This window comes from Acipenser ruthenus, chromosome 24, assembly GCF_902713425.1.
Source record: "Acipenser ruthenus chromosome 24, fAciRut3.2 maternal haplotype, whole genome shotgun sequence".
NCBI classification, from domain to species: domain Eukaryota; kingdom Metazoa; phylum Chordata; class Actinopteri; order Acipenseriformes; family Acipenseridae; genus Acipenser; species Acipenser ruthenus.
In genome coordinates, this window is record NC_081212.1 from 25485985 (window position 1) to 25499129 (window position 13145).

Below are 13145 nucleotides of genomic sequence, written 5' to 3' on the forward strand. Positions count from 1 at the left end.
CACATCCTCCCAGTTAGCATTGGAAAGCCATTTCATTTAAAGCAGTGTTATAAAATATATATTTGAAGGAATATACCATTCATGTCACTTATCAAAGTTCACTACGGTACTGACTGGTATGCATGTGCTTTACCGTGGATAACCATGATTTTACCATGCTTAACCATACATATCTGTGATTGACAAGACTGTGCAGAACTGTAGGGTCCAGGGATGGACCTATTGCACAGCAATTTTACCTATTCCAGGTTTTAATATAAGCATGATTAGCCACAGTGTATAGGTAACAAGCTCAGGTGTGTCTTATTAAACTCATAGTAAAACCAGGAATGGATCAAACTGCTATGCAACAAGACTCTTATTCCCATCCCTGGCATCTTTATAATATATTGGTTGGGGTGATTTGAGAATCCCAAAAAGGACAGTCCCATGTGGATCTATTGTAAATCTTTTCAATAGGGAAGGCTTGTATACTGGTACATTTGATAGGTGCATCCACAGTACATTCCAGCTTTGTTTTCTTTCCATTTCATGTCATTTATGTAGTAGATTCTAATCAACGGAAGTAAAAATATGATTTTTTTTTTTGTCTTTTTTCTTCATTGTCTGCTGCTGTTCCTCCACCATTCAGAGCTCTTATCTCTGCCAGGTGTGCAGTCCAGCCACCATGGTGCCAACAATGCATCACACTCCAGTGATTCTCCAAATTAATCGATTCAATTACTGTACATGCAGAGGCGTGTCAAAAAAATCTGAAAGAAAACGTCAATCTGTCCCACTTCCATGCTTGATAACACAAGTTTCCCATAGTAAAAGCATAAGTAAGTGTAGTAAAGCATGGTGAAAGCATGGTAAAGCTTAGGTAAGCTTTGTAATGCAGAGAGGTATGGTCAAGCAAATTTAAAAACATGGCATATTTGTAATCATGTTTACCTGCTTTATATTTTGTAAAAAAGGAAATTCTGCCATCTCTCTCATCCATGGAAAGCCTCATAGCAGCCTGTAATATTACTTTCATGCTTTCTTAGAAGAAAAATAATTTGTAAACAAACATGTATTTAAAAAGAGGGTATTTTAGATGTGGATAGATGTAGTTTAATTGTGAGTATTTTGCTGGGTCTAATTAACAAACTGATGAAGAAACAATCGCTTAACATAAAAATTGCTATATTTAAATTTTATTAATGGATTATATTTACATTAGCTGCAACAACTGATCTGGTTTTATCATAAATACGTGATTATATGCATCTAACCAAAGCATAAGTATTTTTTAGTCAACAGAATGTGTTTTATAAACTAGCTAAGCTTAACTTTTGCAGTAAAGTGAAGACACTTGCAAAAAACGTATTTTACAATATATTGTTACATGTCAAGTCTTTGTCCAGGTACCTTTTTGACTTGCTGAACAAATATTTAATTGATAACTGTAAATGTGGTCTGCGACACGACGCGAACCTTCTCTCCTGTGTATGTGGGTGAGTGTGGGTGGGTCATGTGTGTACTCCAGACCCAATGAGAACCTGTCCGAATCTAGGGTTGTTAAGAAATGATAAAATAAATAAATAAATAAATAAACGTCTGCTGGCGCCAGAATTTAATGTTGGTGGCGCAATCGCCATGGAACCAAATTTGCACCCCTGTGTTATTATGTTACTCTTTTGCTTTTGTTGTTGTGTTTTGTTTTTTAATCGCGACTGCAACAAAAAACTTCCCTTTGGAGGTTTCTGTTCTTAAAGCATTGTTTTCTCATAGTAATACAAAACGCCATTCAAACCTGTCATCTAACAAGACAAGTCTGAACTAAACACCACCACATTGGGAAGCACAGTGGGGTGGTATGTTTGTCACTTGCAAAACCAATCAACTAGAAATGATTTCACAGGTGAAATTCGCCTGCAGGTGGATTGTTCACGATGGATTCGATGAGTGGCGACAATTAGAGGTGACAGGAACGATGTCACACCTTTACAATCGTGTGTTCCTACACCGCTGTGCTAAATAAGGATCTCATCTTTCAAATCAACGCTTCTTTTGCGACAGGACTGATCATATAGCCTTCATGTTGAGAAAACCAAATAATGTTCTAAGCAAAAATATACAACGTTTTTTTTTCTTCTTCTTCTTTTGAAAACAAACAAAAAGGTTTTGCAATCAGCGACCTATGGCAGATCAACAAAAACCATGACGGCGGTATGTAAAGGTTTAAATACTGGTGTCCTTTAATGATTAAGTAAATTGTAGATTGAATTATAAAAAAAGCAAACATTTAAACCGCATTTTTCTACTATTTGTATAAATCCCAAAATAGAATCAAATGCATAGTTATCAGTGGGGGAACTTGGAATAGTTTGACAAAAAATGTGTTAATACAAACTCGGAGGTAAGGCATTTGTCATTGATTGTATTACAAAACATGCGTGCCTCCTACCCACTGCAGCTGGGAGGCCTTTTAGAGACATCTCGGAGTTGTCCCGGTGTTTTAAAACTTGCATTCCAAGCGACTGTTCTTAGAGCAGCTTCATTTACCATCAACATCTTTTTTTTGGGGTGACTTTTCCAGTCAGAAATTTCCAAGGTTATCTTAAGTTTTTATTTTGAATTTTATTTGGATGTGTTGTACATTTTAAAATAACAAATCACTGCAAAAAAATGTGAGCAAAGGCAAATAGCCCAACCAAAGAGAGTACATAATTGACTGTACTGCAGCTTTGTATGAACCTATAATTGGCGGTGTCTTTCCGTCGTTCTGAACAGTCACAATGTTGAAGACAACCACTACAGTATGACAAATCAGCTAGGGCAGTGGGTTCATGTCCAGTTAGTGACCGATGTGTGAATATTGGTTGACTAAGTAGATTATACTTTTTAAAAGATTGTAGAACACTGTAGGTCTGATTCATCAAGTTCTATTAAAAAGTTTGTAAAATGTTACAAAACTAATGACACACAGCTTAGTGCGCTTTTGAGTCCTTAATCAAGTTTCTTTGTGCTTAACAACGGGTTTATTATTTAAAGGTGCAAACTGCTTTTTAGCCTTAATAAACAACGTCCCTCTGTGTCATTAAACAAGCACAGTGTTTTGCTGATTAATGGATCATTAAAGGCTACTCTGTTCCAGGTCACATTTTAAAAATAACTAAACATTAGTTGAAAAAAATCAATGGGTGTAACTCCACTTCAACCAGCGCGTATTGAAAAACATATTATAGTTTGATCATGCCTTGTATTGCAGATATGACATGTGTAGATTGTAGAACAGTGCAGCTTGGGCTAAGGTCATTAGTGTAATTGGAGAAAGGGCTTTTTGTTATAATTAAAATATTTAAAAGTCAAGCTGTGATGAAACCCACTGTATTAATCAGCATTATGTCATAGACTTGCATTAAATATGTTTAAAATTACCAAGGCTTGCTCCCCCCCATGACTGGAACCAAATGTTCCAGAGTGAAAACGATGATGCATGGAGTGTCAGGCAGTGCTGGTAAAGAGGAGATGAATGAAAGGCAAACAGTTTACTCCTTGGAATTAGCAACCACTTAACCCTTTGTTTATGCATTGGAGCTGAAAGTATGTTTCAGTGCTGGAAGAATCTGATTATTTTTGTTAATATTGTTTCTGTGTTAATGAGCAGTCAATCAGATTTAATTTATAGGTGCTATGCATGCTTATTCTGTTCCATATATATATGTGTGTGTGTGTGTGTGTGTGTGTGTGTGTGTGTGTGTGTGTGTATATGTATGTATATGTATATATATATATATATATATGTACAATACATTGTACTGATGGATGTTAGAATCGTGAATAATGTTCTATACATTGGTATCTGCATACATGTGAAATTCACAGCACAGTGGAAGAGAAGTGCATATCAAGTGAAGTAAGCTATGATATTGATTTGTAAGTTCTGTATGTCTTTTATCATACAGTCCATTGCCCTTTACCTTCCCCGAGGGGGGTTCAATTGTGCTATGTACAACAACTGTCTGACGTAGTTTTTTTTTTTATAAAGTTACCATCTTGTTTTTTTTTTTAAACCCCAACGTGCTAGTGAAACAAAGTGAGCATTTCTTTAATTGGATTCAAAATGATCAAGATGCCTTTATGTGTTTTGTGTTGGGTGCCAGTGCCACCTCATTAGGGCCGTGCTGCGTCTATCCTCCTGGTAATTGCTGTCGGAGAACCGCAGAGGTTTAAATTGCAGGAGACGCAGTGATTATCTTAGCATAAACAAAGGCATTAGTAGTGTCAAAGTAGTTAATACTGGCAGGGCTTTAGTGAGCACATCTGGCCAGGGCTGTGGGTGTTGCCTGTGGTAGGCAGCTCCCTTCTCCGTACCAGTCTCTACAAGGGAGCTGTCGCCTTTTGATTTATATTTTCCTAATGTCACGGGATAGCAATGTTGAAACTGTGGCATAAACATGAAATACCAAAATAGTTTAGAGATTAAGATTCAGTGTCTAGGGAGGTAGATTTCTGGCCTTTTTCCATTGCACATACTGTAAACTCCTAGAGCATTTACTGGACCCAGAGTTCAGCTCAGATGACATGACAAGTGGTGAAACCTTTTTTAAATATTGTTTATATGTTCTACATTTGCAATTAGTGAAACACCCAAAACAATGGGATTTTTGGTCTTCGTACTTTTATATTGGAGCAGTAGATTAAAATGTGGGTTGAGTGAACTAAGCCTTTAGAGACCTAAATGAGTTCTTAACTAAACTGAGAAGTCTTCTACACTATCCCCTGTGTTTCCGATACTTTCCCAGTAATCGCAGGGGAGTAGGGTACTCTAAATAAACTGCACATTATAGACTTTCCCAGTAGAAGGATGTTTTCCTTAATTTTCTAGTGATTTGCCAGCACAAGCCATAGTAATCGCTCTGATTAGAGGATTGGAAGCCATTCTGTGTGAAACCAGTTTGTGAAATAGTGCTTCATTCCACGACACACAGACAGGGTTTCCATTCAGTCCTGCTCACTTCCGAATCATAGGCATGCAGCAGCTGTCTGGAGGGAGTACTGGGGTATTCATGTTCTATTCCAGGGACCTGCCTGCAGACAGACCCTTCTTTTATATCTCAACAAATATGAAATTCAATTTTAACACACCTTATATATGGGAATGACCTACAATGTGCAGTGTTAGAAGAAATACAATTAGATAATGTACACTATAGAAAACTAAAGGAATATATATGGATAAATAGACTCAATACCAGGATTCCTGTTTAAATAGAAAGGACTAGTAGATTGTTACATCATTAACTATGTAGTAAATAACATCACAAACACATTCATAGATTTAAATAGAAATAAGTGACTGAAGTTACCATGGCATCAAAAGCCTATAATTACCTCCACTTTCCCTTGACAACAGTATATTAAACATGCTGAAACTTTGGGAAGTTGGCTCTTTAGATATAAATATAGATAGATGGATAGATAGATAATTAGTCCCCTGTGTCACAGTGCTGTCTAAATAATAGTTTGGGGGTGTTGTATGTTAATAACAGATCACATTAGAGGAATAGCATGTGCTTGTTTGGTTACTGATGTGGCAACAGCTTAATTAAAATAACTGCTAAAGCTGTGTGCTGAATGCAAATTGGGTTTTATCAATTAGTTCCCTTCTGCTTTTAAACGTACACATGTTTTACATACAGCACAGTACTACGGTATTCTGTTTGGGAAGCTCAGTTCTCCAAGGGCTACAGCCTAGTGGAGATGAAGCATCTCTCTAAGCTTCTAAAACATTAATGCTGCAGCTGGATTGCGATGCTACCACAGGCATTTATTGATTTTTCCTTCTTCACTTCCAGAAAGAAATAAACAGAAGTGGAGTCTCTTATGGCTGAGAGATGATGAGTTTCTTTTTTGATCAGGTTTCTCTTCACCCCTGCTTGTGCACCATTCTCAGTTCATTTATTTGGATGATATATCGAGAGTTCAATAAATACACTGCTAGCTATGTAGCAGCCACTGAATCATAATCTTTGTGACTATTTGGACCAGTGGTTTAAAGCTTGTTCTTAGAGGTCCCATCAGGGTCACTGTGTCTTTTGATTTCTTTCTCTGGGGACACTTATAATCTGTTGTGCACATTGATTGCTCAAGGACTTCAGATTACCTGTAGATGAACACAGAGGCTGAATGTGCTTAACTTGCTCCAGACTTCCTGCAGAATGCCCTCCACCATTGGTGTGAGTTACTGTACTAGATTGACGTCTGTCTACAGCCAACAAGTGCTCAATTCAAGCACCCCCCCCCTGTCAAACGGACTAGTGTACTCAATTCAAGCACCCCCCCCCTTGTCAAACGGACTAGTGTACTCAATTCAAGCACCCCCCCTTGTTAAACGGACTAGTGTCCTCAATTCAAGCACCCCCCCCTTGTCAAATGGACTAGTGTCCTCAATTCAAACACCCACCTTGTCAAACGGACTAGTGTACTCAATTCAAGCACCCCCCCCTTGTCAAATGGACTAGTGTACTCAATTCAAGCGCCCCCCTTGTCAAACGGACTAGTGCTTTTTGTTTTCAACCCTGGTCCTCATGTACACCCAGTGGTCTTGTGTTTTTGAACATGGTAATGAACATGACTCTAGATCAGTCATTGTAGCAAATGTTTATTTTCCGGTTGTGTTGGTGTATATACAATAGGCAAAATCAGAAGGGCAAACCCCACAGCTGTGTCATCAGACATTGTGAAACTGTTGCAGACTGAACATAGGTAGGCTTGCAGGATTACATACACTTTCTGTAATAACAGACAGGAACTTTCCTATCGGTTTACTCTATCACAATAGTCTTGCTCAAGGCAACAGTTTTTTGTTTTTTTTAACTATTGTTGGCATACGTGATACAACCTCTTCAGTTAAGTGAAAACATTTAATTATAGTAATCTTCTTCTTTCAACTGGAGATGATAAAGTCTAGACCGGGTAACAAATACATTCCTGAAATATGTTTACTGGGGAGGAGGGATGTGTGGCTATTGTATTGGGTATGGGAAAATCAATGCATTTTACTTAATGATTATTGGCAAGCTTTGCTTCCTGGCACAGCAACCTCTCCTGGCTCACGTTTACCAGTAGGGGTCACTGTAGACAAAGTGAAAGTTCCACAGTTCCACAGCAGATTAATGACAAAGGGGAGGATTGTACTATAAAATTATAATGTCTGTGTGTGTGTGTGTGTATATATATATATATATATATATATATATATATATATATATATATATATATATAATATATATAATGGACAGATCAGCGAGTTCTGATTTGTATTCCCTATTTCATAATACCCACAAAAATAAACTGTTGCTGTTTTTAAAAATAGGCTAGAATCTGTGTTGTGTTTTTTTTGTTTTTTTTCCTTTTCAATTGTAGGTTTAGTTCAGTTTAGTTGTCATGATTATATGTGTGCAGGTAATATAGTCCCCTTTAAATCAGGTTGGATCATGCCCAGTGATGAGATTCTGAGTACACCACCCTATAAGACTTCATTTAAGAAGTAATCATTTTCCATACATTATATATATATATATATATATATATATATATATATATATATATATATATATATATATATATATTTGCTGTAAACCTCAGTCTAATTGTTGCCATGTAAAGCAATGTGCTTTTGATGGTAAACGTACCCATGGAAGATAAACAGAGCAGCAGTATTGATGGTGTGTTGTTGGGCTGGATATTAGCCACCGCCTGGTTCTTGTCAATGGGACAGAGAACTGATTGCGCGCCAGCTCAGCGCTAGTCATGTCTGTGTCGGGTAATATAAAACTGATAAGAAGAAGGCATTTATCATGTGGGAATAAATGCAGCTGCACAGTCCGTTGCTCCATAGAGCCCTCAATAGAAGAAACACAATACACAGTACATTCTTGCTGTTATTAAAATGAATGGACCTCAGCAGTCAATGCAAGGCATGGTGATTTCTTAATCTAATTCTGCTCAATCCATCAATGAAGCGCCTGTGATTTTCTGTACAGAGTTTGCAGAGCCTGCTTTATTTAATTATTTTTAATGTAGTCACATCAGGCTACTGTTCTAGTCATCTTTTTGTTACCTTCTGTTTTAAAATGCAGTGTTTACACTTTATATATATATACAGCAGTATCTAAATATTTTAAATAAATGTTATCAGAAGAATAATGGCAACATTGAACATTATCAACAGTGCATTTTTATTTATTTGCACTTGCACCGTGCAAGTTATATCTCTGTCATGTCAAAATAAGTAATATTAAATTGTATGTAATCTGCTGCATACTTCTGTGCCAGACTTGTCAGTGCTGTTCTAAAGGATACCGTTACCTAGAAACAGAGCTAACAGGGTTCAGGAGGTCTCTCGCATGTGATGCAGCATTGTAGTCTCTGTTTGAAATGTGTATATGTGTATATGTGTGTGTGTGTGTGTGTGTGTGTGTGTGTATATATATATAGTGTGTGTTTGTGACTTTCATGGCCCTTCAAGCTGGTAAGAATATATACAAATAAATATTTCCTTTAGAGGTTTTCTTCAGAGTGCAGCGGGAAGCCCAGGAATGAGACAGATGCTGAGGAGTTGGAAGTATCCATGTGCCATAATGCAAGTGTGGGGATCTGCTGAAGCCTATCTGCAGCAGTCAGTGTTCTTGTGATAAAATGAGAGGTTTAGGCATTTCTGAGCCAACAAACCAGGGTAAGGTATTTGTTTAATGTGTCTTTTTGTAAAGTACCCCCTTTTAATGTGAAATGGTGTGTGCAATGTATCAGATGTGTTTTTTTCTTATGTAAACCACTATTAAACATGGTATGAAAGACTCCCTGCCCCGTCCTGCAATATTTGAGCATTTTTGATTGAGCAATTGGGAAAGGGTATGATTCAATGTTTGGGTTTAAGACGAGTTTAACACACGTTTTTGTAAAAGGAAAATGAAAAACTCATTAGGTTACCAAACTTGTCAAGCATGCAAAGGTGTGAAATAGAGTGTGTGACATTTCATTTACCCCAAAAGTGTGAAGACCTTGGTAAACCTGACCCATTTCCCCACGGCTTACAGCAATGAGTTGCATATTCATACCTGGAGGGTTTACATTTTGTGAATTGCTCTTGAGCAGTAAAACACAGATGCACGGCTATTGCCTGTTCTGGTGTGGGCTGTCTCATCCACACAAGGTGTCTAACCAGGAGAGTTCATAGGATTTTCTACTCCGCGTGTGTATTACAGCATTGGCAGTTAAATGTAACCTGGCCTGCAAATGATTTTGCTACTAAGTGGAATAACCACATTTCACATCGAAGTTTAGTGAATGAAATTCTGCTGAGTACATAGGAAGTTGGAGAGCGTTATTTATATAGCTGCAGGGAATGTGGCCACTTCCTTTTTGATAATTCGTCTCTTTAGACATATGGTACTTCAGTCTTTAACATAATTACTTAAAGCACCAAATATTGAGTGACGGCCCCAACTCCTCTGACCTGAGTGAGAAGCTGTACTGCTTGTTTTTATATATATATATATATAGGATTTCAAATGTATGCTTACTTCTGTAATTGGATGAGATTTCCATATTTTAAACTGGGTTATAAAATGAGAGATCACCCAGTTCATTTGTACACAAGATGTTCTTTTAATATCCTCTTGGGATTCTAGACCCTTGCAAAGAGCCATGTCTGAGAGTTTAGCCACTGCACATGTTTCACCTTTAATTTGGCACAAAAATGGTTAAACTTTCAGATGACAAGGTAGGTCTTTGTGAAGTGCAGTAGACATAGATACCGGCTGAGACAGAAAGCAAAAAGCCACATTCATTTGATGAGTTTAAATGCTGATTGATGTAACTTTGGCTTTTGTGGCCCTTTGGCATAGGTGGGAACAGGTGTGAGTCTGCCACAAAATGCAGCTCAGACAAGCCGTATCACAGCACAATGAGGTCATTGTGTAACTTCAACATTCTTGCAAAAGCCTGAGACATTTACAGGCAGCAGCAGCACTAAAGGTAGTCATCTGTGAGCTGGAATCCAGGTGAGGGGGGATTTGGAAAGGATTTACTGTACAAAAGGATTTGATCACAGCATCTGAGATGCACTGTCAAAATCCCAAGGACTTTGTGGTGGAATCACTAACAAAGCAACACATGCATTCTTTTTCATTATTATTATTATTATTATTATTATTATTATTATTATTATTATTATTATTATTATTATTAGATAAATCCCTATTTTTGTAGTGGAGAGGCATACAGTGGATTATTTACTGTATATGTGAGTGATCAAGACCCTGAGATATGCACTACATTTTTAATCTCAGAACTCCGTTATGATGAGATATACAGTAGTCAGCCAGACGTTATGCATTCAGTGAGTCGTTTTGTAATCCAGTAACTGTAAATGCAATTGTAGTTGCAACATCAATAAGGGTACACGGTAAGAGAAAGCTTGGTCATTTTATTGGTTTAGTAAGTTCCCCGGTAGTTTGGATTGATGCGTTATTTATTGCTATCAGTGTTGTTTGATTTAAAAACTTGGTACTGTATCTTGTAAAACCTGAATTCCGAATGAGCTTTTTCCTGTGTGGATCATAAATGATTGCCTCGGATACATCCAAACTTTTTTTTGAAAGGGACCATAACTCTTCTTTCTCTCTGTCTCTTTTCTCTTTCTTTTTAAAATGTTTTTTTTTTAAGCAGAATGTCATCTAACAGTCTGCCTTAAATGCTCATACTGACGAATGTAATTTTTTTTGTTTGTTAGGGCTGAATGTCTGGATTAGGTCCCTTAGCTGCTTTATAGTTTAACCAGCCTTGACTTGCACTGTGGTGACATGCATCTGCTGACTCGGAGGATCAGCGTGTTAAGCTTCAGGCTGACTGGTGGGCCATGCTTGAAAGACTTTTGGCATGTGCTGGTGCCTGCATTTTTCACCCTTGACTGAAAGCATATGCTTCACACAATTGAGACAGTGTTAGCGTGTGGGTCCCAGGCAGCTTCCTACACATCTGGCAGCGCTTGGCCCTCCTTCCAGGTGAATCATCTCTCCTGGGAGGGTGGCTCCCAGCACTGGGGCATCTGCGGAGTGGCTGGAAGTGTCTGAATCTGTCTGAGGTTGATTTTTATCTGCACATGCTTTTCCAATTTCATCAGCAATCCCCCCCCCTTGCGCTTCATTACATCAGCCGAGTACATGAAGGGGAGGATGACTGCTAAAAAAGAATCTTCTGTGACCCTCAAAGTTGAACGTCATGAGCAAACAAGGGATTTGGGGCTTTTCGAATTGTACCATTAGTTGGGATACTGTATAAAGTTGGCCAGCATAAGACATTTAAAGCGAATGTGTGTGTATTGAATAATAGAAGTCTAAAAGAAAAGTTTTGTATTGTGTGGGGCAGCATTTGCAATGGTCCCATGTATATTTAACCAGATTTGTAGGTTAGGTACGTTCAATAGTTTAACCCTCTATCAGCCCTTTGTAGCATTTTCTTGAGTACTGGTAGCATGCCGCCTTGTCATTCTCCCCATGTCAGGTAGAATCACGCAGTGCTTTGGAAAAGGTTTTGCTTGTAAGGTTTGCAACCCGTCTGAGAAGGCGGAATTTCACTTCTGTATTTGAAGGGACAGGAGACGTTTGTCTACTCAACGCACTTTTAGATTTTCCTCAGAATTGATGATTATTTGAAGTTATGAGTGGATTTTTCTTTTTAAATGTGACACAGGGCATTTTAATGAAAAACAAACATATTTTCAGACTTTGATTTGTTCAGAATAATGGTGTGAATTCCAGTAAACTAAGCATGCATACACACATACACACATACCACCATGTTTGCCAGAGCATGTTTGCTGCCTTCTTCAATGTACAGCGTTTCCTGAGGGGTTGCCTCAGAAATCTGAGCTTGCTCTCCTGTGACCTTAATTCCAGCTATTCTAGGGAGACCAATAACTCCACTCTTCAGATCAAGCATTCTAATTACAGTACAGCTGTATATTTGACTATAACCCAATCCCGCTGTAATTATAAAGTGTATGCACCCTGTGTCTGTTATATTAAGTAGTACACACTGTACACCCTTAAAGAGCTGGGGTGGCAGTTTTGAGCATGGCTGTGAATCTCACTGATCCTTGCAGCATGTGTTATCAGCTTTCGGTGAGGCCTGAGTCCTTCACTGCAGATGTACGCAGGCTGTTTATAAGCACTTCAGCGTGTCGGTCGCTTTGAAAACCTGTTGCTGAATTTCAGAGTGACTCTGTTTTGTATCCATTCACAGAGGTTTCCCATTAAAGTTACAAAATGAGCTTCATATTGTGGTTCATGTCAATACAGAATCTATGCAGTATAATAATATACTCAATAGATCTATTAAGCATGTGCTGATTTTGAATTTGTTTTGCTGTACATGAAATATATGCACAGCAGTAAATGCTTAAAAATGTTTTTGAATACAGCCCATAATGTTTATCTAGCAAAGTATTGACTTAGTAACAGTTTTATTAATGCCACCATATTTATTTAACTTTTTTTTTTAAAGACTTTATAATGCAGTTCATCTTAACACATGAATAGGGCAGCAGTGTGGAGTAGTGGTTAGGGCTCTGGACTCTTGACCAGAGGGTCATGGGTTCAATCCCAGGTGGAGGACACTGCTGTTGTAACCTTGAGCAAGGTACTTTACCTAGATTGCTCCAGTAAAAACCCAACTGTATAAATGGGTAATTGTATGTGAAATAATGTATAATGTGATATCTTGTAACAATTGTAAGTCGCCCTGGATAAGGGCGTCTGCTAAGAAATAAATAATAATAATGAATAAGACCCCGATAGTTCCAGCTTCAGGTTTTAAAATGGAGAAACCGTTAAATATTTGTTTCAAATAAAATATTTGAAAACAGGCCAAACCAAGGAATTGTAGAAACGGTAGACAGAACATCAACGCCTAGACAAAATAGTTATTTGATTCAGGGAAAAAAAAAAAAAAAAGTTGTAAAAAGTGTTCCTTTTTAAATGCCTGGAAAAGTATAAATTGGTGTCACTGGATCCCCTTTATAGTGGCCCCCTCCTTCATTAAAGAGGTGTTGACTGGATCTGTCATCCAGCTGCTGAGAAGCACACAGCGCGCAGGCAGCCCACCTGGTTAGC

At 37.9% G+C, this 13145-nt stretch overlaps 1 protein-coding gene across 1 annotated transcript in view; it reads left to right on the plus strand.

Annotated features, from left to right (window-relative positions):
* Window positions 1-1860: 1860 nt before the first annotated feature.
* LOC117429224 (zinc finger protein basonuclin-1-like) overlaps window positions 1861-13145 on the plus strand; it is a 36868-nt gene continuing 25583 nt past the window's right edge. Inside the window, exon 1 of the mRNA XM_058998938.1 lies at window positions 1861-2193. Within this exon, the coding sequence (XP_058854921.1) occupies window positions 2185-2193 (9 nt within the window). The 5' untranslated portion in view covers window positions 1861-2184. The remainder of the gene's footprint in view (window positions 2194-13145) is intronic.